Source organism: Perognathus longimembris, chromosome 24 (assembly GCF_023159225.1).
Source record: "Perognathus longimembris pacificus isolate PPM17 chromosome 24, ASM2315922v1, whole genome shotgun sequence".
NCBI lineage: Eukaryota > Metazoa > Chordata > Mammalia > Rodentia > Heteromyidae > Perognathus > Perognathus longimembris.
The window spans coordinates 10,736,122-10,764,090 of record NC_063184.1 but is presented as its reverse complement, the minus strand read 5'-3'; the positions used below and the strand labels follow the sequence as shown (position 1 = coordinate 10,764,090).

Sequence of the window (27,969 nt, the reverse complement as noted above, 5' to 3'; positions counted from 1 at the left end):
ATTAGTGAATGGACTTTCTTGTTTAATGTGCGTTTAGCAGGTGCACACCTAAAATCCCAGCTATCTGGCCAGAGGATGAGACAAGCCTATCAGCCTGAGCTATAGAGGGCAACAGGGCTGAGTGAGGAGTTACCTCAGTGGTAGATATGTTCCTAGGCATGTTCAAAGTTCTGGATCCAATCTATAGCAACACATGTGCATGCATGCGTCCCCTGCCCCCTCCCCCCAAAGCAAGTACAATGAAAAACACATTACAATTACAAATTATGCTAAATTTAATACATAATGTTGTATCCACTTCTGGATCCTCACCATACCCACCCAGTGTCAACAAACTTAATGTTAAATTTAAAATAAAAAGGGTATACATGCATACACATATGCACACATAAATATGTATATAAATACACACACATATATATATTATGTGAGAAGCAAATTAGTTCTCAGTTTAACTTGATAAATTAACATGATTAAATCCCTGAAAACATGTATAATACTAATTACCTGAACACATACATATTGATAAAATTACATTCAGTTGAAAAACAAGGAAAAATTAGTGAGACAAGTTATTTTCATTGTTAATAGTTAAAAAGAATTAGTCCTTAGTCACAAGTTGCTTTGTTGACAGTTCATTATTATTGAAGGACCTCCTGAGTAGCCAACCATGTTAGATGCTAGAGATTGAATGTAGAAGAAATAAGATGGTCTATTCCTTCAAAAGAAACACATTCTACTACTTGCACCTAGATGGGATATATGAGATAAGGATAGTAGTATTGTGTTACATAAAGGTTCCTAGAACTGGACACTGGTGGCTCTCACCTGTAATCCTAGCTACTCAGGAGGCTGAGATCTGAGGATTGTGGTTCAAAGCAGCCTAGGCAGGAAAGTCCATGAGACTCATTTTTAATGAACTACTCAGAAAAAAACTGGAAGTTGAGCTGTGTCTCAAGTAGAAGAGCACTAGCTTGAGCAAAAGAAGCTCAGGGACAGTGCCCAGGCCCTGAGTTCAAGCCCTAGGACCTGCACACATGCACGTGCATGCGCGCGCACACATACACACGTAGAGACAAGTGGACAACAGCTGGCACAAATACAGTAGGTACAACACCAAAAGGGACAAAGCTCCTAGAGTAAGAAAACAACCATGGTAATGTCTCTGGAAAAGACCACTCTCAACATCTTTCAGAAAAAGGGGAAGTGCTAACAGAAGATTATGTTTCTCTCTCTCTCTCTCTCTCTCTCTCTCTCTCTCTGTGTGTGTGTGAGTGTATGTATTTACACCCATGAAATTGGTACAGAATTCTGTAGAAGAGTAGAAGAGGTTTTTCATGAGCTCAGAACACTGATATCATGCCGATGACATTTCTGCTTAACAGCAAACAACAAAGATCTTGCTTTATCTTCAGTTTTCTTAATTTAACTCTTGCACTGTGAATTTTGTCAAGAATGCCGTGAGCAATTTAATTTTATCCCATAAAGGATCTACGTAGTTTTACAATAACATAGAAAAGCTAGCATGGAAAACTGGCTTTTGAACGAATGTGCTTGATTTGTTAACAGTACATAAGTCATTGCAATGGAAAAATAGGTTAGCAAAGGAATTAAGTGTAGCTTGTCCTGCATTCTTTTGCTTCTCTTTTAATATTTTAGTTTATACCGCAAAATTCTTCTGTTGGAATGAAGTCAATGAAAACTCCAAAAGTTATTACTATATTTCAAAGAATATTTGAATTTTTTCTGAGTCGGCTTTCAAAACAAATGCTTGACGTGTTGGAATAAGAAACACTAAGTCTCCTTTTAAGCTTGAGTAAGGCTCAACTCCAGACTTCTCTAGCACCGTGATCATTCGTCCTTCCTAAGGATTTGCTGACCACCTGTACAGCTCTACATTGAGATAAATGGTGTGCATGCCTTTAGAAGGGCCCCCAGTTTATCTGTACATATGCCTAGCTCCCCCTCTAGCCTGACCCTCAATGGGAGACAGAGCCCCATGACAATTCATCTTTTTGTGTCCACAACCCAGCACACTGTGTTACAAAGTAGATTATTATGTAATTTGTCCAGAGAAGTGAGAATTGTACTGACTGATCAAGTACATTTTAGTGTAAAAAATAAATTATATTTTGATATCCCCAGTAGTTACCGTAAGATTAACTTGTTCTAAGACGTGGAGGAGGGAGATAGTTTACTTTCACTCATACGGAGGAGCCTATGTATTCTATGTATGTAATTCAATTTCTACCTTTTTTGTTGTTGTTGAATGTGGTGCTTGAATTCACACCTAGGTGCTATTCTGGAGCCTCTTTGTGCTCAAGGCTAGCTCTCTACCACTTGAGCCACAGAGCCACTTCTGGTTTCTAGGTGCTTAATTGGAGACAAAAATTTCACGAATTTTCCTGACCTGGCTGGTTTTGAACAGCGATCCTCAGATCTCAGCCTTCTGAGTAGCTAACATTATAGGAATGAGCCACTGCCACCTTGCCCTTTTATACAGATACCTATCTGTGAAATTAATGTGGAGAGAGAGAGAAATTCTATTTCTGGAAAACACATTTTGAGCTCACTTCAAAGCAAGAATCATGTCTTCTAATTTTTAAACTCACCCAAACCTTTCATTGTCTAAATATATCAGCCAATAAAGGTGATTATAATAATATAATTTTGAGAAAAATATAATGCATTTTACTGTCAGGTACAGCTAAAAACAGAGAACATAAAAGCATTGTGATTCTAATGGCTCAGGAATTAAACTAAGAAAATTACTAAAGAAATACCTTTGCATTACGTATACCTTGGCATATGTAAATAGATAATACTAGAAGTTTTTTGTTTGTTTGTTTTGTTTTGCTTTGGCTGGACAGTAGTTAACTGTAGCCATAAAGACCTTGTTCATCCATTATGTTTAACTTAATTGGAATGTCAATTTTTTTTTTTTTGTAGTAGCACCATTGACACTTCATTATTGATCTTTTAGAAGGTGGTGGTAGATGCCTTTTGGCCCAGTGATTCAAAGGCAACCCTTGTGAAGCTAAGCTATAATGAGAATTCACAGGAAGGATGATTCAAGTAGGTCATTTCTGGGTAGCAGAGAGGGAGATGGGAAGACACCTTAAGCTACGGAGCTCGCGGCCCAATGTTGAGGTGTGCCCATAACTCCTGCCTGCCTCTTTTGTTCTCATATGGGAATCAGGGGGAATTTTAAGTAACTGACTTTCTTCTACTGATGTTAATTTTATAGATCAACTATTAATTTTGCTCTAATTAAAGAAAGGAGTCACTACTGTGACTTATCCTGACCAAAGCCTTTTTTATGGTTTACTTTCTGGAATTGAAATTTTGGCTTTTAAAGTTAAGCATTTGTTCTGAGTATCGTTTGTACCGAGGATCACCAATATGCAAAAGTCTGCGAGCTGTGCATGCCCTTTGGGTTCTACGTGCTAAATTGTTGCACATTAGGAAGATGAGCCCTGGACATCTTAGGGATGAAATGAACGCCATAGCAGTTTAATGAAAGGGGTTAGAGATACACAAATGACTTCTAATAAACATAATGATCATGCTGAAATTTTTGACACCCCATAATTAGAAAGAGACTCTATGGATGGATTAAACAGTGTTCTTAAGTGTATTCATCCTACAAAATAAAAATATTGCCTTAGAATTAGAAATGGTATGAGGAAATAGGCAATTTGAATTCCTGTATTATTTGGTAGTAGACCTACTTGGATGAAAATAAAAAAAATTGAGGAACATGCATTAAGTCTACTTGTTTTTTAAATATGAAGGCAAGTGAATTCAGAATTACATTTATGTTGGGTGTGTGGTTAAGTTGTAATTAAGTGCTACTCCCAAGAAAAAGCAATCTGACTGAAAATTGTAGGTGTACAATAGACTGTTACAAAGAATCAAACCATCGGTATTTCCATGTAGCATCTTCACAAAGTCTCATAAAATCAGTAGTATAAAGAAATGTATCATAATAAAGAAATATTTGCTGGTAAAATAGTGGTTTTATTAGATAAGCTACTAGGAAGTCTGATTTCAGGGACTGATATTTTTGTGGTGGTGGTGGTTCAGTCCTGGGTAATTCAGTGCTAAAGAAGAGATCTAGTTGTCGGCATGCGCAGTGTGCAGGTTATCGCCCAGCGCTGCCTCTGGGCAGTGTCACAAAGCTGCTCCTGGCTGGGTAATGTCTGCTTCCCCCCCAGATGCTCTCAGAGCTAAGAATAAGCAAACAAATGAGAATAAAGCCGCACCTGCTACCTCCAGGGAATGCAGTAAATGAACACTATCAGATGCTCAGCCAAATTAAAAAAAAATAATAATAAAAAGATGAAGGACATTTTCACTTGGTTGGGTCTGTTTTTCATTATTCAGGGAATTCTAAAAGCCTTAAAAGGAGACAAAAACTTATTGTAGATCCATTTATCCTAACCTTTAAATAATGCAGGGGGATAATATTGAAAAGCATTCCTACTTCCTACATGAAATGTCTTGTAATATTTAACGCACTAATTAGTCAGGTAGGGAAAAGTTTTCTGTTCGATATTTCCTCTCTTTCAAAAACATTTAACATACCTGAGATTTCATAAAAAAGAATTAAATGAGCTGATAATACCATTTCCCCCTCTAACCCTTGTGCTGTTGTAATTATTTTTAATTCATTGTTAAGACCAACTCTTTTTTATGATCAGTTGATTTCCTTGGGAAATTTGTGAATATTATACGAAAAATTGTTAAGCTCTTCTCAGTTTATAACTATATTCATGTAAGGCATGTTATACCTCCTTCTCCTCTTCCTTCTCCTCCTCTTCCTTTACTGGTATTGGAGCTTGAACTTGAACTTAGGGCCTGGGTGATGTCGCTTAGCTTTTCCTTTCAAGGACTGAGTCACAATTCCAATTCTAGCTTTATGGTTAATGTTAATAAATCTTTCAGAATTTTCTTCTCTGGATGGCTTCATACCACAATTCTCAGATCTCAGTCTCATGAGTAGCTAGGATTACACGCATGAGCCCCTGGCTCCTGGCTGGGGTTACACACATTTAGCAGAGATGTCTAGCTAGTTAGAAGTCAGGTATAAGATTAGGTCTGGGATACATACTGTATCAAAATAGTATTTACTTATACTACTCACACATTACCAGTTGGAAATTCTATAGCAGTAACTGAGAACTATTTAGAATCCCATTGAAAACAAACACGGCACATATTTTTCAACTTCCAATTGTGGACCTCTACATTTCATTATTTTCAATGTTGGCACAGGTAGTCTAGATTCTCATGTCACATTAGCTCTCAAAAACATTAGGGAATTTTATAGGAAAGCATAATATTCAGCACAAGACTTACACAGTATTTTGCTTGCCTTTGCATGGTCAGCATTTTAAATATGGAAGGCAAATAGAACTTGCAGGAATGTGGGTCCAGGCAGAGCTGTTAGGCAATGCATATGGAACTGAAGATCAGATGTACCATTTTGATGCCAAGAGAACTAGTAGGAAAAGTGTCAGAGTCAGATTCTTCTAAATAATATATAGTTCCCTGGATGGTTAATGTGCTCCTTGAGAAAAAAAAATATTATTAAACAGTTTAATGGTAAAAGCAGTCTTTACAGTATATACGTAACTGAATAAGGGTTCATGTAGCAAGTCGATCTTATATGGTTCCTTTCCCCCCCCACTTCTGCTGTGTAGTATTCCAAGTTTACTTACCATTTAGCATAGGAATCATAAAAAGATTCGTGAATCTTAAGATGCTATTGCAAAATAATGTCTTTTTTCAGGACAAGGGTGCACTGAGATTTGAACTCAGAGTCCCATGCTTGTACAGCTAGCTTGCTCAGCTAGTGCTCTATTTCTTGAGCCACACTCCCAGTATAGCTTTTTGTTGGTTAATTGGAGACAGCGTCTACAAGATTTTTCTGCTCAGTTTAGCCTCAATCATTGTCCTTTGTATCTCAGTCTCCTGAGTAGCTAGGATTACAAGCGTGAACTACTAGCACCCTGCTATATAGTCTGTCTTAAGTAATGCTTTGAAAGAGATGAAGTTGGTGTCCTTATGTTAGGGAAGGCATTGGTGAGTGTGGTAATTTATCTAAGGTGCTAGTGAAAATCAGTATCAACATGGAATACTAGTAGAGAAAAAAATTCATTATGTAAAAAAGTGAACCTCAAATCATATGACCTTACATTACAAAAAGGTATTTTCTTACACTATTTAAGTAGAACATATCTATTCAAGTATACCTAGTTATTATTCTAATTCTAAATTTTCTGTAATATACTAATAACACTTTAAAGTAAAAATAGGAACACCTAAATTTATTTACCATCTTCTCTTAACACATTATATACTAGTTGTAGTGTTCTCTGGCTCTGTCTCTGTCTCTGTCTCTGTCTCTTTCTCTCTCTCTCTCTCTCTCTCTCTCTCTCTCTCTCTCTCTCTCTCTCTCTGTCTCTCTCTCTCTCTCCCCCCCCCCCCGCCTGTCCGGGGTTATGAACTCAGGCCTGGCCACTGTCCCTGAATATTTTGCTCAAGGCTAGCATTCTACCACAGCTCCACTTCTGGGTTTTTGGTAGTTCATTAGGGATAAGAGCTCATGGACTTTCCTGCCCAGGCTGGCTTCAAACCATGATCCACAGATCTCAGCCTCCTGAGTAGTTAGGATTATAGACATGAGCCAGGATACCTGGCTTCACTTTTAATGCTGACCTAATTTTCTTAATACATAGATCACTGGTCCTAGAAAACACTGGAACTTTACATTCACATTGTGGATGTCAGAGCCCTTGTGAATTGCTAGCATTGAGTTCAACCTACACATCTGCTTAATGATAGAAGAAATATTGGCTAATGTGCAGGCTTGAGCTGGAGTGCACGCGTTTGTGATTTATAACTTGTAACTGGGAGCTGCAGAGTTGAAATCATTAAGTAGCTTTTGTGCTGTGAAATGTTTTATGACATTTATGAGTTAGGATTGTGTGAAGATAAGTGGTGGAATTATCTTCAAAACTACCACTATAAACCAGGTTTGGTAGTGCAAGCCTGTAATCCTAGCTACTTGGGGGGCTGGGATTGGGAAATCAAAGTTCAATGCCAGCCTAGGCAAAAAGAAGTTCAGGCTGAGATCTGGTGGCTCACACTTGTAATCCTTGCTACTCCAGAGGCTGAGATCTGAGGATCGTGGTTTGAAGCCAGCCTGGGCAGGAAAGTCTGTGTAACTCCTATCTCCATTTAATCACAGAAAAAACCACAAGTGGTGCTGTAGCTCAAGGGATAGAGTAGTAGCAAAAGAAGCTCAGGGATAACACTCTGGCTCAGAGCTCAGGACTCAGGACCAGCAAAAAAAGAGAAAGAAAGAAACAAACAGACACAGCAAAAAACAAAAAACAAAACCCTAAACTAAGCCAAAACAAACAAGACTCTTGTGAACAAACAAGAGACTCTTGTGAACCAATAGCAAACTGTCACCTCCAGAGAAGTGTAAATAGGATCTCAGTGCAGGCTGGGATGGCATAAAGTGAGCCCCTACCTAGGAAATTACTACTTCCCAAAGGAAGGGAAGTTGTTTGGAGGCATGCCTGAAGTGGTAGAGCACCCACTTAGCAAGCACAAGGGACCATGTTAAAAATCCCAGTATTTCCTCCAAATCCATTACAGCAAGCATTCAATCTTTTTTTTTTTTTTTTGACAGTCCTGGGGCTTGGACTCCGGGCCTGAGCACTGTCCCTGGCTTCTTTTTCCTCAAGGCTAGCACTCTACCACTTGAGCCACAGTGCCAATTCTGGCTTTTTCTATATATGTGGTGCTGAGGAATCGAACCCACTTTACCACTAGGCCATATTACCAGCCCCAGCATTCAATCTTTGACTGCTCTTATTATTATTATTTTTAACAAAATAGCAGGAGCAAGGTTATTGAAAGTGCTCGCTCAGTTCATTAAGCAGTTATAGATTCAATACAAGAGTATTTAAATAAAGCCATTGTGATATCATGACCCTTCATTGGTACATGTTGCAGAATCTCATAATTTTTTTTTTTTTTTTTTTTGGCCAGTCCTGGGCCTTGGACTCAGGGCCTGAGCACTGTCCCTGGCTTCTTCCCGCTCAAGGCTAGCACTCTGCCACTTGAGCCACAGCGCCGCTTCTGGCCGTTTTCTGTATATGTGGTGCTGGGGAATCGAACCTAGGGCCTCGTGTATCCGAGGCAGGCACTCTTGCCACTAGGCTATATCCCCAGCCCCAGAATCTCATAATTTGAGAAGGCCACACCTAGTCCTGGGTCACATTTTTGTCCTTTTGTACCTGTAAACCTCTGAGTTGTTTTCCATATCCTCTTTTGTTTTTGTTTTTGTTTTTTTTTGGTTAAGATATAAGGCGGAGCACTGCCTTCCAATTAAGGAAGATTGTTTGTGCACGTATGTGATTTGATTTGTTACTGTGGTTTTGTGATGATCCTTTGCAGGGAAAATGACAAATATAAAACAAACTCAGTAGGTGCCCTCTGTGCTTAATTGCAGCCTAAATTCTTTAAGTCAGGGGCTGGGAATATGGCCTACTGGCAAGAGTGCTTGCCTTGTGTACATGAAGCCCTGGGTTTGATTCCCCAGCACCATATATGTAGAAAACAGCCAGAAGTGGTGCTGTGGCTCAAGTGGCAGAGTGCTAGCCTTGAGCAAAAGGAAGCCTGGGACAGTGCTCAGGCCCTGAGTTCAAGGCCCAGGACTGGAAAAAAAACCAACAACTTTTTAAATCAATAATCCTTCCAGCACTTCTAGAAAATACCTTTCCTTTCCTTTTCTGCTTTTAGTAGCATAATAGGGTTTATTTAACAGCTAGATGAATTTTGATCATCTTTACTCCTGCTGTTACTCTTTCTTGTCTGTTCTCTTATTTCTTCTTACCGTTTTCTGTTTCCTAATTCTGTTTCCAAAAAGCATATAATATAATGCTGTCATATTTTACCCACTATCTTCCTCCCAGGGATTCCTCCCCAACCAGTCTTTTTTACATTTATGTCCTTATGTTTGTTTGGATTTGACATTTTATGGCAAGATTCCTTATATAAGCCAAAGCATGTAATAGCTATCTTTTTGAGCTTGTCTTGTCTTATTGAACACAGTGATCTCCAGATCTATCCATTTTCCCTTAAATCATATAATTCCACTGTGTATACATACCACATTGTCTAAGATTTTTTATTATTATAAAGGTGCTATCCAGACAGGTTACAGTTATATAAGTCAGGAAAGAGTACATTTCTTTTTGAACAGTGTCACTCATTCTCTCATTCTTTCTCAGTTTTTCCCTCCCATCCCTACCCACAAGTTGTATAGTTCATTTTCAGTGTAGTGTCTAGTGAGTACCACTGTTGTATTTGTTACACTCTGTGTGTGTGTCTGAGTTCCTGATTTTGACTTCAACTCAATGTAGCAATATAAGGAATACTTTTTATAAGCCTGCTATTATTAAAAAGCTTAAGGTTTTGGTTCCTAATTTCAGTTAATAAAACAGTGAGGGAAATTTACTAATGCCAAGCCCTTTATGGCCCACCCTTGGATGATCTTGCAAAGCTCCATTGAAAGTGAACTTGATCTTGTGATAGGGGTGAGAACACAATCAAATAAAGGCCAAGGTTGAATAAGAATAAAAACTAAACTGAAAATGCTTTCTGTGGCTTTTTAAAAAATTACACCTCTGCTAATGGTCTTTGCACATTGGAGTATAATGGAGAACGTTGGAGCCAGGTGTTAATTTGCAACATTAGCCAGTGACTCTCTGCTACTGTTTAGGCTCTAGTGGTTCATTACATTCGCACCAGACTCCGTGTCTGAGGGGCACCTGTGGCTTGTCTCTCTCTGAGCTGCAGAAAGACTTTTTTTTCACATATTAAGAATACAAGGTCATCTGGACTTTACTTGTTATGCACTGAATAATAAACACAAATGATATGGTTGGCCTCAGCTATAGGCTAGCTATCCACGTAGCTCAGAATCTGCCTTTACTGTGCTTATTAGGTTATTTTTGAAGTAGAAACAAAATCTAAGGGGGAAAACAGCCTTGGCTTTTAGGGGTCCCAACATATGGACTTCTAAGAATGTGCCCCCTAGTGGCTTTGGGATGTAATGTGGTTTTGGAGAAGTACATTCCTTTTGCTTTTCATGTCTTCTCCTGAGAGGCTAAGACAGTTGTTCTGTTTTTCCAACAGTATGATGCAAAGAGCAAAACAAGTACAGAACTGTGTCAAAGCAAATTTAAGGAGAAAAATGGCACTCATCTTTTGCCAATTCAAATAGGCGGGATCTAGCATTTGAATTCTTTGTCCAGTTAGACTTTATAGGCTAAAGTATACTCTGTTTCAGAATTTGGGGTTGGTGGTGGGAGGGTGGGGATAGGGAGACATAAAACAGCAAAGAAAAGAGCTTAGTCTCACACTGATGGGAGATTTTTCCTGAAGGAACCACTGATGCCTTTTTTCTTGTACTTTTCTGTAGGAAATCTGCGTGGGCAAAGCAAATAGTTTATTTTAAAAGTGTACTTTAAACATGCCTTGAGCTGGTGTCACCTCTGTAATCCAAGCTACTCAGGTGGCTGATATCTGATTGTGGTTTGAAGCCAGACCAGGCAGGAAAGTCCTTGAGACGCTTATCTCCAATTAAGCATCAAAAAAGCTGGAAGTGGAACTGTGGCTCAAGTGGTAAAAGCACCAACCTTGAGGAAAAATACTGAGGAACAGTGCCCAGGCCCTGAGTTCGAGCACCAGCACAAGTATCCAAAACACACAAACAAACCCCCTGCCCCCCCCCCCCCAAAACACCCCAAACAAAACCAAAACCATGCTTTTTCTCTGCTTAATTCAACCTTTGTCCTAATCTGAGAGACAGACAGGGGTATAAAAATCTCTGTCTTTTTCCTCTTGTGTCTTTAAATGCTCTTTCCTCTTTTGTTGATTAAACCTAACCAGACTAACTACTGTCTACACAAAGCTCTCCTGTCACAAGTTTTAATCGCAGATTGACCTCATTATTGTAGGATATTGTGTGCATGTATCTATGTAGACAGGGACAAGAAAACACATTTCTCTGCAGGGATACATGTTTGTTATCATTGTCAATTTTTTCTCTGTATACATTCTGGAACTGCATTGTAGTTATTACTTTTTAATAAATGGTTTATTAGGAATTTGAATCCAACATGCCAGTTTATGAGTACTTTGCATCTCGATCGATGTCACCCCTCTATTTTTCTCCCCCACCTCTCCCAACCTCACGCATCTCCTCAAGTTACCAGGTATGGAACTTTATTTTTATTCTGCCCAGGAAGTCTATGTTTTCAAATGATGTTATAATAATCCTTGCATTTGATACCTTCACTCCCCTCATTTGGGGGAAACAAAATCCCTTAAGAATACTCTAGAAGAATCTAACATGGAATGAAGTTCTTTCTTTGACTCAACTCACTTGTAGGTTCCCGGCAGTAGGTTTCAGATGATTCACTTATACCAGGTCCAGCCCCCTTCCAGACACTGGGAAACGGTTTAATGAAATTCCAGGGAATCAATTGGAATGACTTGATTGGCATTTCAATTTTTTAAAGAAGTTTCATTAGTTTCTTTAAAATGGTGCAATGTCATTCTTTCTAAGAGATGAGTAAGATTCTGTTGTATATCAATGCCACATGTTCTTGATCCTTTTGCCCATCAATGGGCATCTGGGCTGATTCCATACCTTGGCTATTGTGAATAGTTCAGCAGTAAACATGGTTGTACTGGTGGCTTTACTGTATCTTGCTTTGTAATCTTTTGGGAAAATGCCCAGGAGTGGAATTGCTGTGTCATAGGGTAATTTTATGTTTATTTTTGTGAGAAACCTCCACACTGTTTTACAAACTCATAAGTAAATATGATGGATGGTATGCAAGTGTATACAAATGTATTAACGGAAATAGGGTAGATTCACGAGAGATCTCAAATAGTGCCATTCCTTAGAAAGACAAAATCAAAAGGGTACTGGAAAGGATATTTCCCCTTAACTCGATAAGACTAAAGTGAAGTGAAGAGAGGGAAAGGAAGGCAGGAATCCAATGTATATCTTACAAAATTAAGAAGAGAAAAAGGTAGGTAGGGGATAGAGGAGGTGGATAGAGAATGTTGAATGGGGTGACATTGATCAAGATTCATAAACTGCTTTGTTAAATGGCAACTCCTTTGTATGATTGCTTAAAGATAATAATAAAAACATTTAAAATGTTTGATTCAAAAAGTGAGAAATCAAATTATAAAAGCCGCTTATTTCTAATGGACATCTAAAGTAGTTACCCCTCAAGATCATGCCCGAGCTAGAAATGGTTCCCAGTGGGGCTGAGCTGGACTCAATCTCACAGTGGCTGCTGACCACAATCTCCCTTTCTAGTCTTCCACAATTGTGTGTTTCTTTCTTTTGGGGTTGGCTTCTCCTTCTAACTCTTTGTGTTCATGATATTCTTTGTTGCTGGGTGGGGGTGGAGGCAGTCATGGGCCTTGAACTCCAAGCCTGGGCACTGTCCCTAAGCTTTTATGCTCAAGGCTAGCACTCTACCACTTTGAGTCACAGCTCCACTTCCAGTTTCCTGGTGGTTCATGGGAGATAAGACTCTCATGAACTTTTCTGTCTCTGCTGGCTTTGAACCTCAATCCTCACATCTCAGCCTCTTGAGTAGCTAGGATTGCAGGCGTGAACTACAGGTGCCAGACTGACCACTCTCCTCCTCCTCCTCCTCCTCCTCCTCCTCCTCCTCCTCCTCCTCCTCCTCCTCCTCCTCCTCCTCCTCCTCCTCCTCCTCCTCCTCCTCCTTCCTTCTCCTTCTCCTTCTTCTTTTTAAGAACAATAGAGCAATAGATCATTTGCTGAGTTTGAGTGTATTAATCATGCAGAGAGGAAAGAAAGTCAGAGATGAAGAGTCAGTTGGCTTTTTAATGCTGTATGCACTTTATTTTTTCCCCCTCATTCCCAAATGAACACGTTTCCAAGTAGTTTGTCCCCGTCAGCTCCTAATTCTGTAGCTGCACAGATGGATAAAGATGGCAGCTGAGGATTCCTTCTCCAGCCAAGGCACGCTGTGTACCATGCACATTGTTTCCAGACTTACTATGTTGAGCAAGGTCATAGCTGTGTTCTTCCCAAGTGAAATAAACCTGTAGCTCAGGAATTTGACATCCAGAGAAACATCTGCTTTGATATTTTGGTCCAATAGGGGAGAGAATAGCCTAGACTTCCAACTCTGAGTTTGATAAACATAAATTAAATCTTGAATCTTCCACTGAATCCATGTGCAACTTTGGAAAATTTCTAACCCTTTCCCCAGCCTTTTCATTTGCTAAATTAACATTATAATAATTCCTGATTGAGAGGCTGAATGGGGTTGAGGGAGATGGGGGAGAAGGATGGAAGGGGTGACATTGATCAAGATGCATTGTACTCACAAATGGACACAACTTGAAGATATTAAAGAATTAAAAGAGATGACAGTTCCTGCCTCATAGAATTGAGTATTAATGTCATCACACATGGAACTCCTTTAGCTCAACTCTTAGTGCATGAATAAATATAAATATCACCTCTACTTGTTTACCACCTGCTTAACATTGAAAATACTTTCCAGGAACAACATTTAATATGGTAGGTAGGACATAGCTTTATTTGGGAGGATCGTGTGTATAGAGGGATAATAGTGTCATCTTTTATGCCTCGTGACCCAGCCACATGATTTAATTTTTCTTGTTTCACAGTAGTAAGGAAAAAGATTTCTTGTGACACATTGGTACCTTGCAGTACACATGTGATATGTGCCAGGTGCTGTGGCTGGAAACCTAAGAGAGGCACATCTTTCTGGAGTTCAGTGTATGCTGAAAGCAGCAGAATAATTCCAGAGTCTCAGCATTCGGAAGCAGTCCCAGGACAGGCAGTGCGACATTGAGATGGCGTCAGAGCACTCTGCCATGAGCACTCCTTCCAGGATGGTTGTAGAGGAGTGGGGAGGGGAGCACATCGTTCCATAATGCGTTTCTAGAGAATCAGAGTGGAAATTCTCGAGGTATAGATTCCAGCCATACCACTTCACTCCTGGTAAATTATGCCACTGACTTATCAAGCTAAATATCCTTGTGGTATTTGGGTTCAATGGGAAGAATTTAATGGGAATTTAATCCTGGGTGTTTTTCCCTCCACAGTCTTTCCCTTAGGTAAATCATTCTAATAGTATACAAGTGATCACATTTTGAAATGCACTGAAAAATGATTTGCATTTCTCTACCAGTGTATCACCACAAATCATTTTAAAAACTGGCTCTGATAGAGGATGATAAGAGTCCTCGTCAAGGAACACCTTAGAGGGAGGGAGGCAGCAAAGACTAGTGACGTGAATGCTCCACTGAGAAGCATCAAATTTGGATTGCATTTCCAGATATTTGATAAGACATATTATATAGTGAATGACATAGATATCATGTATATGACTTAGATACCACATATCTAATAACTTTGATATTATATCTAGCGACTGAGCTATTGTGCATTTAATAGAAAATATTCATGTACCCAATGATTTAGATGTTATATCTAATAACTTAGATATTATATCCTTCTTCATGCTCCCCTTTTCTCTTTGGTTAGATATTATACCACAAGAAAAAGTATCCACAGTTAGGCAAATGTTCAGACCCTTACAATTTTATTATCATTATTATGTCAAGGTTTAAAATGTCGACCTTTTCTTTTTCATTTCCTTTTTAGTGCTGGTCCTGGGGCTTGAACTCAGGGCTTGGACCTCGCCCCTGAAATTCTTTTGCTCAAGTCTAGTGTTCTACCACTTTAGTCACAGCTCCATTTCTGGATTTTTCTTTGATTAATTGGAGATAAAGAGTTTTTGAACTGCAGCCCTCAAAATCACTAAGAACCACAGTTTGCATCAGCCAGTTTGTACTTGTCAACTAGCTTGTCTTGAAAACCACTTGTTCTTAGACAGCCAGGATAGGAGGCTGATGAGGGTCTTGAGCTCAGTGTTTTCCTGCATACTTTCTGAAAACTGACAGTAAAACAGAAGAGAATAGGGTAGCTTAAATTTCTTTTTTATGTTCAACTGAATCACTAAAACAAGTGAATTATAGTGGTATTCTGGACCGAGTAAATTCATCTTCAAATTAGCTGAGGAGGTGAAACAAAGCAGTCACAGTGATTTTCAATTGAATGGTTTTTTACATACTGTACTCTTGAATATAGCAGGGTACATTTCCCACTAATTTCAATATCCATGAACAACTCACTCTAATAAATTGGAGGATTCTGTCTAATACTGTGTATGCTATCTAGTATTTTGAAATCAGTATTGAAAAATTTTCCAACTTAAGCTTTTCTGACTTGCAGTATAAACTTGCTTGCCTTTCTGCATTTGACACATTTTTATTTTATTGATAATTCACCAAAGCCTTTTCTTTTCTTTTTTTCTCCTAGTCTGACAGCAATGCGAGCTTCCTTCGTGCTGCCAGAGCGGGCAACCTGGACAAGGTTGTGGAATACTTGAAGGGTGGGATAGACATCAATACCTGCAACCAGGTAAGAGCAGGGCTGCCCGCTCCAGACTGTATGATAAGCAAGCACCTGTTATCCAGGTAGAGGCTCAGAGTCCAAGGTGATGTTTCATGTGTATTGGATTTATTAAGCTATCAGTCACTTGGTTGATTGCAACCCAGTTTTTGTTTTGTTAGCTACTTTTGAAGTGTCAGCTGTTTGTTTATAGAGCTCATATTGCTGGCATAGTAAATGCATCAAAATAATAATTTGTCTTCTGGATGTGGTTGCACACACCTGTAAACCGCAGCACTTGCGAGTCTGAGACAGGAGGATTATGAGTTTGAGACCAACTTGGGCTATATTAAAAAACACATGAGCACAGAAATGGAGGGAGAGAAGGTGAACAAAGGCAGCAGTGGTACTCACTAGACATTAGGTTGAAAATGAACTATACAACTGGTGGGTGTGGATGGGAGGGAAAAATTAGAAAAGAGCCAGGGAAAGGGAGACATTGTCCAAAAAGAAATGTACACCTTACCTGACTTACATAACTGTAACCATGCTGAATATCATCTTTATAACAATAAAAATTAGAAAAAAAACCATGAACATCAAATATGTTTGTGAAATGCTGCAGTCAGCCATTAGCTAGAATGTTGGTCAAGACTTTTATTTCTTGTTTATCCTTGATTAATATTCTAGATCTATCTTTATTCCTTCTCAGCTCTGCACATCTTTACTCATAGGTAACTGGTTGTTATCATTTAAGATAAAGTAAATGAAGACTATATTAAAATGACTCCTACTGTTTTCTCCTGCTTTGTTAAAAAAATACAGTTTATAATATAAAGACCTTGAAATGACTATGTTGGTTTAAATGAAGTTTTGGATTATTCATTTAGCATTTCTTCTCAATAAGAACTGTAGAGAATACTAAACATTTAAAAATATCATTTGCCCCCCAAGAATAGTGATTTCTCTGTGTGTGTATATGTGTGTGTGTTTGTGTGTGCGTGCATGTGTGTGTGCATGCATATGTGTGATGCTACTGTGGCTTGAGACTCACTTGCTGGCTGACTTTCCTGCTCACGGCTGGCACTTCGCTATGTAAGCCACACCTGTAGTTCTGGCTTTTTGCTGGCTAAGAGTCTTGGATTTGTCTGCCCCAACTGGCTTCAAGCCGTGATATGCAGATCTTAGCCTCCTCGGTCGCTAGGATTGCAGGGATGAGCTACCAGAGCCTGCTCGGTGCTATTTTGGGTGAGACTTTTAAATCATAGTTAAGGTATCTAGAGCATCCTTGTAATAATCACTGTAATTTACTAAATGCTATTACTGTTCCTGGTAGTGGTGGTGTGTGTATGCGCATGAAATAGAGATCTGACTGGGCAGTAAATAATTTTCACTGATTTTATTATTTGATTCTCAATTATTGATAGAAAGATAGCCAATTCTTGGTATCTATTCAGCCCAGTTTTATTTAATCTTGAGACTACCAAAATAAGCAAATTTCTAACCATAACTTTTCAAAACCTGAATCTGGTATCTTTTCATCCTCGTACTTCTCCTCCAAACTCCTACCTTCCCAAATGCCAGTGCCCCCTTCACACCCTACCACCCCACCACCCCCTCATGCTTCATCTACCATTAACTCCTGGTGTCTCTTACTTCCTCCTCATGATCACATAAATCCCCTTGAACTAGGCTCTGGCTCATCCAAGGCGCTTAGTTCTCTCCACTGTGTCTTTGAGTGATATGTTTAAAATAAAATGGAATGCTGACACTAAGCCATACTTCTATCAACTGGGGGGAAAACCCCACATCAAGTAGGGCTGGCTGTTTCAAAGTCACCTGGAGACTTTTAAGGAAAGAAAGGACTTCCCTTTCTCCTTCTGAGAGAACAGAAAACTACTTTCAAGTTACTCGGGAGGGCCGAAGAGGCAGAGGGGGAAGCCAATGTATTGCTATTCCTAAATATGCAACGAGCAAGTTCTCTGGCATGTGAAAGAAGAGGAGAAGACATTTTCTCTATTTTTGCTCATAAGTCTGAATTTCTAGGGAGCATTATACCATGCAGTAGAGAAATCAGGACTTTCTGTACCCTGTTGTATTTCTCAATGAAAGACAATCTGGGCTGTACCAGCTTTCCAAAAATACCACATGTGTTGGCATACAGAGATTCCTTCAAATGAAATTTGAGTCACAATTTTTTTCCTCTATAAAACTTCTTTATAACTCCCATGAGAACTGTGAAATTTGACCTAAATTACTATTTAATAATAGTTGAAAAGGCAAGAAAAAAATCACAAACTTGACACAAGAAAATAAAAAATCTTCAAAGCTTTCCTTTCTTTAGTGATTACAAATATAGCTATTAACTTTTATTTTCTTTAAAGTATTAGGTGAATAATAATACATGTACCCTAATAGTTCTATGTTCTGAAAGGAGATACATCTTAGCACTGGCTCTGTTTCTGAAACTCAAAAATTTTCTTATCTATTTATTGCACATGATCTAATGCTGTTATAAACATAGTTAACATCCAGACATTTAAAATAAACTCTGTGACATTTTCGTAAAAATTTATAGCCAGTTTAAAAGGGTGCTGGTGGCTCACACCCATAATACAATCTAAGGGAGAGCATGAAGCCATTGGTTCAACTTTAGTGTCAGTATGTGTGTGAAGGCGCATGCACACACACACACACACACACACACACACACACACACACACACACACACAGAGTTAAAAAGGCCCAGATGTTACCATGTACAGAATTTACTGTTTCCACTTCTGTGACTTAAAAATATGGAGTTATCTCTAATATTTATTGGTGGGTGATTCTAAATATGGCAGCAGTGCCTCACAATTCCTTTTCTTCGTGTGTGTGTGTGGTGTGTGTGTGTGTGTGTGTGTGTTAGTGTTAATATGGGAGTTTGGCCGGGGTTCGGGGGTGGCTTGGACCCTGTTCCTCAGTACTTTTTTTTTTCTTTCTCAAGGCTAGTTCTCTACCACTTAAGCCACACCTCCACTTCTGGCTTTTTGCTGACTAATTGCAGATAAGGATCTCATGATTTTTTTTTCCCCCCCAAACTGGCTTCAAACCACAATCCTCAGATCTCAGCTTCCTGTGTGGCTAGGATTATAGGTGTGAGCCCTAACCTTTTACCATTAAAGTGGTAAAGACACACAATCATAGTTAATTCTTATGTTTCCCTTTTTCCAAAACAAAAGACATCGAAGCACTGATTTTAAAGTAATATGAATATGAAAGTAGCAAGCATTTAGCAACAAGAAGGTCCATCTTCAATGACTTTGACAGTTATGGACCTAGTGTGACTGGGACGTAAACAGGACTTGGAAGTCATGTTGGAATGTGGGTACTGGATTCCGAATTCTACTTTTCTCTATCTGACAGATTCTGGGCAATCAATGTCTGCAGGTGTGAGTTCCCCATAGTCAGAACACTACTGAAGTGAGTTCCATTGTGACAACTGAATAAAATATTTACACAATTCCTAGCAGAATGGCCCTCAGTCAATACTCATAATGTAATCTCTTGATCTTGATTGTTAACCTAACCATTAGCAAAAATAATACCGATTCTCTGAGGCCAGACAGAGTATGTAATGGATTTCTAGTACACTTAAATAGAAAAGATTTTGTTTAGTGGGAATTTGGTAACAGTTACTATTAAATCTGGATTGCATTAAACTAAAAGGTTTTTTTTCTTCTGAATTAAAGTCTTTTACATAAATGACATTTAGGTCCATCTGGATAAGACTTTGGTTTAAAAAAATTCCAAAAGCAATTTTATTAGCCTGGGACTTTATAAAGGCTACAAAAATGAATAAAAGAGAATTGAATTCTTGGGATTATTAAGGCATGGAATGAGCTATAAACAGCTTTTGAATTGGTTGATTTAAGCACAAATATATGCATAAATAAAATAGTTAATGGCTCTGGGTTTATAATTGACCTCTCATTGAGAAGAACCCATGCTCCTTTTTGTGTGACTGGCTCTGGGCTTGTGTGACTTTTGCTCTTGGATTCAATACCATCCTGTGATTTATTTTTATTTTTATTTTTTAGTTCTTATAAATGGGCTAGCATTGGTCCAAGTTAGGTCTGAATAATGTCTGGCTCATATCTTTAATACTTAGAATCACGAGTTTCAACATGGAGAGTAATTCAGCGTAAATCAATTCCAGGAGATTTCCCTAACTACTTTGTCTGTAGCTCTACAAAGTTGTGGTTGTTATTTGCAACTCCACAGAAGAGGTACATTCTACTGCATTCTGAAGCTGTTTGGAGTGTGACTCTTCTTCATCTAAAAGATGCTAGAGTAACTTCAAGCTAATGATTTCTGGATGGTCTTGTTAGGTACTCTGGGTAGTGGTTGAGATTGGAGCAGAGGATTTTAGATTCAGAGAATTCTCCTAAGCACTCTATTCCCATGACCAAAGAAGAGGAGTTGTAGTACCTCTCAAACTCATTTCATACACTATAACCACACCATTCTGTTCAGTCACTCTGATCTCAGACACAGCATTTGTTGATAAATTTATTCAGACATGTGATCTCTGTTTATCATGCGGGGGCATTGTCTTAGGGCCTGGGGTTGGACCAATACTTCAACAGGCACAAACTCTGCTCTAATATACCTTACCACCTAATATACCTTATCATCAGATATACCATCGAAGAAAACAGACACAAACAGAGTAACACCAGAGAAAAATTAAGAAGCATGCAGGGAGAAAGGGCAGCCAATGGTATGGAGAAAAAACACAGAGAGAAGGGAGAATGGTGTCACTATAGTCAGGATGGTTGGACAAAGCCTCAATGAAGTTGAACATGAAAGCCAGCAGTATTTGAGTGCAGGGAAGGGGATGACCATTTTAGAAGTCTTGGCAAGTGAACACTCTAAAAGGAAGCACACAGCTATTTGCAAGGGCCCAGGAGGGAGACTGGCTAGTCTGGGGTAGATTTAGGGAGTGTTAGCAGAGAGCAGAAAGCATCATCAAGCCATTAAGAACCTTTATTTAAGGTTTAAGGCTTTAATTCTGACTAAGAAGAGAAGTGATTAGAGAGTTTTAGTAGAGAAGCCACGTAAGCTGACTTAGGTTTTAATAGTAACACTCAGAAAGGGAATGAGGGCACGAGTGGGGGGGGGGACACTTTACAATTACTGTAAGTGAGAGATGAGGTTTTTTCACTTGCACAACAGGCAAGAGAGATGCTAAGAAGTGAGTGGATACTGGGTACATCCTGACAATTGAGCTGTTTTGTTGGGATATTTAGTGCAGGATGAGAAATGAAGAAAGGGTGCAGAGATGAAGGTTGTGAATGCCACAGGAGCGGGGGTGGTGGTGGTGGTGGTAACTTGAGGGTTAAGGTTTCGTGAACTCTGACCGAGATGACCAGATGGATGGTCATGCTTGGAGGAATGATGGGTTCAGTTTTCAACATCTTTCCTTTGATTTCTCTATGTGGCATCCAAGCTTAGATTAGGTAGTTGGACAAATGAGACTAGAAGTTTACAAAAGAGATTCTGGCCAGGCACCAGTTGCTTATGCCTTTAATCGTAGCTACTCAGTAGGCTGAGATGTAAGGATAACAGTTTGAAGCCAGCACAAGCAAGAAAGTATATGAGACACTTATCTCTAATAAACTACTCAGAAAAAGCCAGAAGCAGTGATGTGGCTCAAAGTGGTAGACTGTAGCTTTGAATTAGGAAGCTAAGGGATATCAGCCATGCTCTAAGTTCACGCCCCACAACCAGAGAGAGAGAGAGAGAGAAAGAGATGAGAGAGAGAGAGAGAGAGAGAGAGAGAGAGAGAGAGAGAGAGAGAGAGAGAGAGAGAGAGAGAGAGAGAGAGACTTTCTGCTTGGAGACATAAATTTTGATGCACTCAACTACACTCCAAACAATGTGACTAGAAGTAGAAGAAAGTGTGTTATAACCAATAGAAGAGTTTAGTGGTCTGAGACTTAGGGTTCTCCAACTTTTAGACATCAAGATTATCCAGAGGAGCAGTAGGAAAATGAGGAAGAGTGTCCAAAGATGAGAGAGAAAAAACTTTGAGAGTATTGTTTTTTTGGAAGCCAAACAATATAAAAAGGAATATACATATATGTATATATATATACATATATATTCAGGTAAATTGGAGGATTAACTGTGTCTAAGCTATAGATCAAATAAGCTGAGGAACTTTTGTATACTTATTGCTATAGTAACTGGTGCTTTGGGTTAAAGGAACTTCAGGGGAGTGGTGGCCTGAAAGCCATATTGGAGCTCATTCAATGGACAATAGACAGACTGACCATTCCTTCAAGGGCTGTTAATGGAAAGAGTAGAGGAGAACAAGGGAGGTAGCTTGGAGAAGAAGTGGGATCAAGGGATACTTCTTTTTAATATAAAAGAAGTGCTAGCATTTTATTTCATTGTTGGAAAAATAAGTAAGAAAAGAAATAATCGATGGTTCAAGAAAAAGAAAGGGGAGTGATAAAGAAAAAAGAGCTACTAGAGGGTGTCCTTGAATAGTTGGTGTGTGTGTGTGTGTGTGTGTGTGTGTGTGTATGGTCATTACTAGGAGCAGGGTTAGTTTGAGAAATAAGGACTTAAACATAAAGAAGCAGGAAATACGTGAGTGAGGTACTGCCAGCTAGATGTTAGCTGGAAGTTTTCTGATAACTACTTGCATTTTTTTCATGTAGTGTGAGTTAGGGTTATCAGTTGAGAGGAAAGGTAGGAGTGAGTTTGGTGGGGACTGAGAGAAGAGCAGGTGTAGAAGAACTGGGAGAGCAGAAGAGATTGGTTAAGGGTGACAGCATGGCCACCAGCCACCATTTTCAGGATCAGCCCGAGGCCTATAATCAGGAATTGCAGCAGAGTCCAGGTAGCATGTATGTGTTTCCTGCCATCACATTCAGGTATGGAACCACAGGGAGAGTCACAGGGCACTGGGAATGTGCTGTTGCTAACCATTGAAGGCAACATCAGAGAAATGCAAGGAAACCTAGGAAATCCATACTGGGAACTGCATGAAGTAGTTATAAAAAACCATGCACTGAATTTGCTGCAGTATGGAGACAAATAGACACAGTAAAAAGAAAAAAAAATAGATTGGACTTCCGGTATCAGGTAAATAATGGTGGAACTTGGATGAAACACCCTGGAGGAAGATTCTTGTTATTTCACAGAACAAGGTCTAAAGTGTGACCATGGATGTGAGTGGGTGAGGAAGAAGAGGAAGTTTGATTGGCAGAGCTTTCTATTCTCCACTCTTGGCACTCTCCCTTTGAGATCCCCCACCCTCATTCTTTTACACATAACACACACACACACACACACACACACACACACACACACACACACACACACTCTAATTTTGACCCCTTACCTCTGAAGAAACTTCAGGGTGACCCACTGGAATTATCTATTGTTTCAGTGAAAAATGGTGTTGGTTCTGGTGTATACCTGATTCTGAGGCTTGCCAAGGCTTAATAAATTCTATGTTAGAGGGAGAAAAAGAAGTTCAGATTTTTAATGACCTCTTTAAAAATATTTTTCATGAAATACTGAATAAATCTTACAAAGGCAAGACCGTATCTTATCAATATGTCTTTAAAAACTGAAAATGAGGCTCTAATTAATTGTCTTCTAGACTTAGAATGACAGAATTTTATCACTAAGGAACTTAAAGGATAATCTATCCTAAGTTAATTTATTTTTACTCCTTAATGGAAAGTAGCTAAGTTTGTCATGCATACTAAATGCTAAAATTCCTTTTAATATTCTTTTCAAAACTTGACATATTTAGACATTATATGCTTAGAAGCATAGAAATAATTTTTAGGAGCTGAGATATTTCCTATTCCACAGAGTTGCAAATAGAGCTAATGAGAAGTTACAGTGAAAAATGAAATAAGACTGCATTGTAGAATCATAGACTACTTTCTGAGTGGAGGGAGGGCTCAGCATGCAGTTTCTCAGGAAAATGATTCATGTGTCATAAGGTGCAATTCAAGATTAAATAAATTAATCCAATGAAGTGTTTGGAATTGGACTTGACTCACAAGAACAAGCCTTCATAAGCTTGAAATATGACTATAAATATTTTTCTGCTTTCTCTTAAGTTTAATATTCTACAACTCCTGAAAATGTGACTATTCAGTAGATCTAATAGTTTTCTTTCTCAGATCTAGATGCATATTTTGCTTTAACATATTAAGTCAACCACTAAAGAAAGAATTTATAATTTCTCATAAAAATTAATTTAGTCAAAGAAATAAGACTACGAAAATGACATCGAAATTAGACGAGGTAAATTTTCAAGTAGTCAAACAGCAGCTTTTTGAATTATTGACAAGAATGACACCTAATGGAATGGAATCCTTCACACAACTGCTTCCTTTGTTCTGCTGTAAATCAAAATATCTTAAAAGTAATCATTCATGTAGAAATTAATACTTTTGCTAGCCCAGGTAAACATTACTTATATATTGGACTGAAATACACCCAGTTTAGTTCTTCATAACTCCTCAGGTCTCAATGGTAGTAAATAGGGGAATAGAAAGCATTAGGAATTTATAGTTTCTTGCATCCAATATCAGGAAATAATAAATTATGTTTATAATGTTTATACAGAATCCAAAGAGTATTAGTATATACTATTTTCAATCCTTTACAAGTAATTATCTCAAGAAGACATAGTTAAGCCTTTTCCCTTTGTATGAAAGAATTAAGTTGAGTGACACTGCTGGTAATAGAGTTTTCTGTTGCCTTCCATATGTGTTCACTACTTTGCCACACTTCCACTTGCAGCCCCCAAAGTAGCCTTGGTTTAACAGTGATTCAGTGATAAACTCAACATGCTTAATTCCACTCTTATTTGCATCACAGCACTTGCCTAAAATGGAATGCTTAACCTCAGAACACTTTTTAAAATGTCATCAGAACCCTATCCACCATCTGCTCTTATACACCAACATTTTATGCACATGATTTGAAGGACATCTAGTTTCCAGGAGATGGTCTTGGTCTTAGGTATTAGCTTTTAGTGTACACACAGAGATGGTTATATGTATGTATATAAAAAAATCTCATACTTAGGGGAAGGGAAGGAAAGGATGACACTATTCAAAAAGAACTGTCCTCATTACCTGTCTTATGAATGTAACTCCTCTGTACAATGACTTAATAATAACAGTAAAATTATATTGTTAGAAACATCGACACTTGTAAGGCATAATATATTCTAACATCGACACTTGTAAGGCATAATATATTCTATTTTTATTGTGTATCATGTTTGAAATATGCTGAACAGCAACCCAAGGAGTTGATTTTATTAACTGTCTATGCATCATAACTGACAGTTCAAAACACTAGTTTATAACTATTCATTATTACTATTACTTACCTGTCCTGTGCTTGAACCTGAGTGCTGACTCAGCATTTTACCTCAAGATTGACACGCTACCATTTGAGCCACAATTTAATTTTCAGCTTTTTAGTGGTTGGAATTAAAAGTTTCAGGGATTTTTCCTGCCCAGGATGGCTTTGAACCTCAATCCTCAAATCTCAGCCTCCTGAGGAGCACAGATTACAGGCATGATCCACTAGCAGCTAGATATAACAATTAATTTAACTTAACAATTATGGATTTGGAAATGAGATGTGAGTTTTGCGTTTTTTCTTTTACTTTTTGTCTTATTAGTGGTAAACTTTTTTTTTTTGGCCTGTCCTGGGCCTTGGACTCAGGGCCTGAGCACTGTCCCTGGCTTCCTTTTGCTCAAGGCTAGCACTCTGCCATTTGAGCCACAGTGCCACTTCTGGCCGTTTTCTGTATATGTGGTGCTGGGGAATTGAACCCAGGGCCTCATGTATACGAGGCAAGCTCTCTTGCCACTAGGCCATATCCCCAGCCCCAGTGGTAAACTTCTTTATAGCACATCATATAACTTCTGAGAATTTTAGTGTCATCCCTGTAAACAATATTGCAAGTGTAAAATATGCTATGATATAGAATAAGAAAAATGAAAATATTACAGATATCAGTATCATTATTGTGCTCCCATTCTTTGGATATTTTTAATCATCCATAACCTCTTCATCCCTCTTAATCTGAGTAAACTGAAAATTAACTTTTTTGTGCATGCTTGTACTGGAGTTTGAACTCAGGGCCTGGCCACTGTCTCTTAGTTATTTTTGATCAAGGCTAGTGTTATGAGCCAGGGGCTCTAAAAGGAATTTCAGTGTGGATAAGATCATCTAGCACTTACAGGGTGATGTCTGTAAAATATTTTCCTTCTAAGCACTTCCCTGTGAAATAAGTGTGTGTGTGTGTGTGTGTGTGTGTGTATGTGTGTGTGTGTGTGTGTGTGTGTGTGTGTGTGTGTGTGCCAACATGAGGCTTGAGTTGGGGCCTAGGTGCTGTCCCTGAGCTTTTCTGATCAAGGCTATCTTTCTATTATTGGAACCTGGGCTAGCTTTGAACCTTGAGCCTCAGATACCAGGCAGCTATGATTACAAGAGTGAGCCACCAACTCACTGCTATCACTGTATAAGTATTTTTAAAATAGATGAAGGTTTAACTAGTACCTCATGGAAATTCATCTTTTGGCAATGGAAAATAACCTGGCTGATTTGAGAATGCTCTATCAGGTTGCTAATGAAAGCAAGTTTTCTCCTGGATCACCTGTTCCATTTACTTTGTTAAACCTTTGGAGACTAGCCAAAGACACAGCCCCATCAGCTGAGCCATACTTGACCACGATGCTACATTTTTCATTTCATAAAAACAAAATCAATCCTTAACTCTGTTCTAGTACATAAGTCCCAGCTTAAAGAAGGCACCCTGGGAGATGTAGAGATGATGCAGATTAATTATGGGTTGCTATGAGAAGTGAGGATTCATGGGAATATGTTAATGGGTCATTTAGGTTGTTTAGTGTTTTCCTTTATTGTATAGCACATTTCAATGTTACTGATACTTGTGGAGGAGTGAGCTAGTAAATTCCATTCCCTGATTATTTCTATCTGTGGTCATAGGCAATGTGGTCCTCCTTGAGAAAAGTGTCTAGTTTGAGGGCCTCTTCTACCCAGGATCCCGATTTCCATTACTGGAAGGAGGGGGGTGTGGCAAAGTTTCCTTGTTACCGTCCTTCCAGGCACCCATTTTCTTCCCTTATCTTTCTTCTGTCACTCTTGAACACTCATACTTTTAATTATCTTATTTCACATTTTTGCATTTTATGGCAACTAAAGGAGCTGCATAAATTAGTCAGATTGTAGCTAGTCACATGATTTAATCAGAGATTAGGAAGGAAAGTCTCTGAGCTGGGTATCGGGGACTCATTCATGCTTGCGATCCTTGCCACTGAGGAGGCTGAGATCTGAAACTCCATCCAGGCAGCAAAGGCCATGGGACTCTATAAGCCAAGTATCTTGCTCACAGTAAGAAGCCAGTGAATATCTGTTCATTGTTGCCCCCCAATCAAGTTTGTATTCTTTTATCAGCCTCTAACTCACATAAAACCAGTATCATGAATTTACTCATAGTGGCTTGCTTGTTTGGTCCCTCTTAAGTATAAGGAATATGTGAAAATGACAAGTAGTTAAATTATTGCTAAAAATTAATCTCTACTTTCATGTAGTGAACCTGATAGATATGTAGCTCACCTCTACAAGTGACTCTAGAACTTGATTCACTCTCTTCAGGGAAAAGTGTGAAAGTTCTCCCCTCATGAATATGCATTTCAGCAAGTCCAAGAGGGATCTCTATTAGGTGGTGTGAATCCGATCTTACTAAACACCAATGCCATGTCTTTCAAATTGCAGCTACCTCATTATGACTATCAAGATGGTTTGATTGTTTGCTTTCAGTGCTTAAGGCTTTTCAATATTATTATTGTTTTAAGCAACTGTTCAGAGGTTTCAATGCAATATGTCAGTGTGTAAGTACAATGTATCTTGATCAATGTCACCCTCTGCCATTGTTTTATTATATGGTAAATTCCATCTCTCTCAACCCCAGTCATTTTCTCAAGTCTCCTTGTATCATTTTCACATGTGTGCATCAAAAATTATGACTACTTTTACACACCCTTTATAATAAGAAGATTTTATCAACCAGATTCAACCCAACAGTCAGGAAACTGGACTGCTGTTGTTATTATGATTTAATACTACACTGAGGAGGTGAGCTCTATCAACTTCGTATTTAGTAATGTCTATTCTGTTGAATATTATTCAATCATTTTTTGATAAGTAGGCTTCTATAACAAATTGTATAAACACCAACATGATAATATATAAATAATTTCAACATTCTATAATATAAATATTCTATAATATATAGAATATATTCTATATATATATTCTATATAGAATATATTCTA

General features: G+C 38.6%; 1 protein-coding gene and 1 long non-coding RNA gene across 27 annotated transcripts in view; one reads left to right on the top strand and one right to left on the bottom strand.

Moving 5' to 3' along the window:
• Window positions 1-27,969, top strand: part of Ank2 (ankyrin 2) — a 457,187-nt gene that overhangs the window by 263,197 nt on the left and 166,021 nt on the right. For all 26 annotated transcript variants that reach the window (XM_048333410.1, XM_048333424.1, XM_048333422.1 and 23 more), the window contains one exon: window positions 15,497-15,598. In XM_048333410.1, the coding sequence (XP_048189367.1) occupies window positions 15,497-15,598 (102 nt within the window). The remainder of the gene's footprint in view (window positions 1-15,496; window positions 15,599-27,969) is intronic.
• LOC125341399 lies at window positions 1,063-12,799 on the bottom strand. The gene is made up of 3 exons (XR_007208967.1): window positions 12,749-12,799; window positions 5,693-5,697; window positions 1,063-1,236 (listed from the first exon to the last, which is right to left on the bottom strand). It is a non-coding gene; the product is annotated as an uncharacterized LOC125341399 (long non-coding RNA).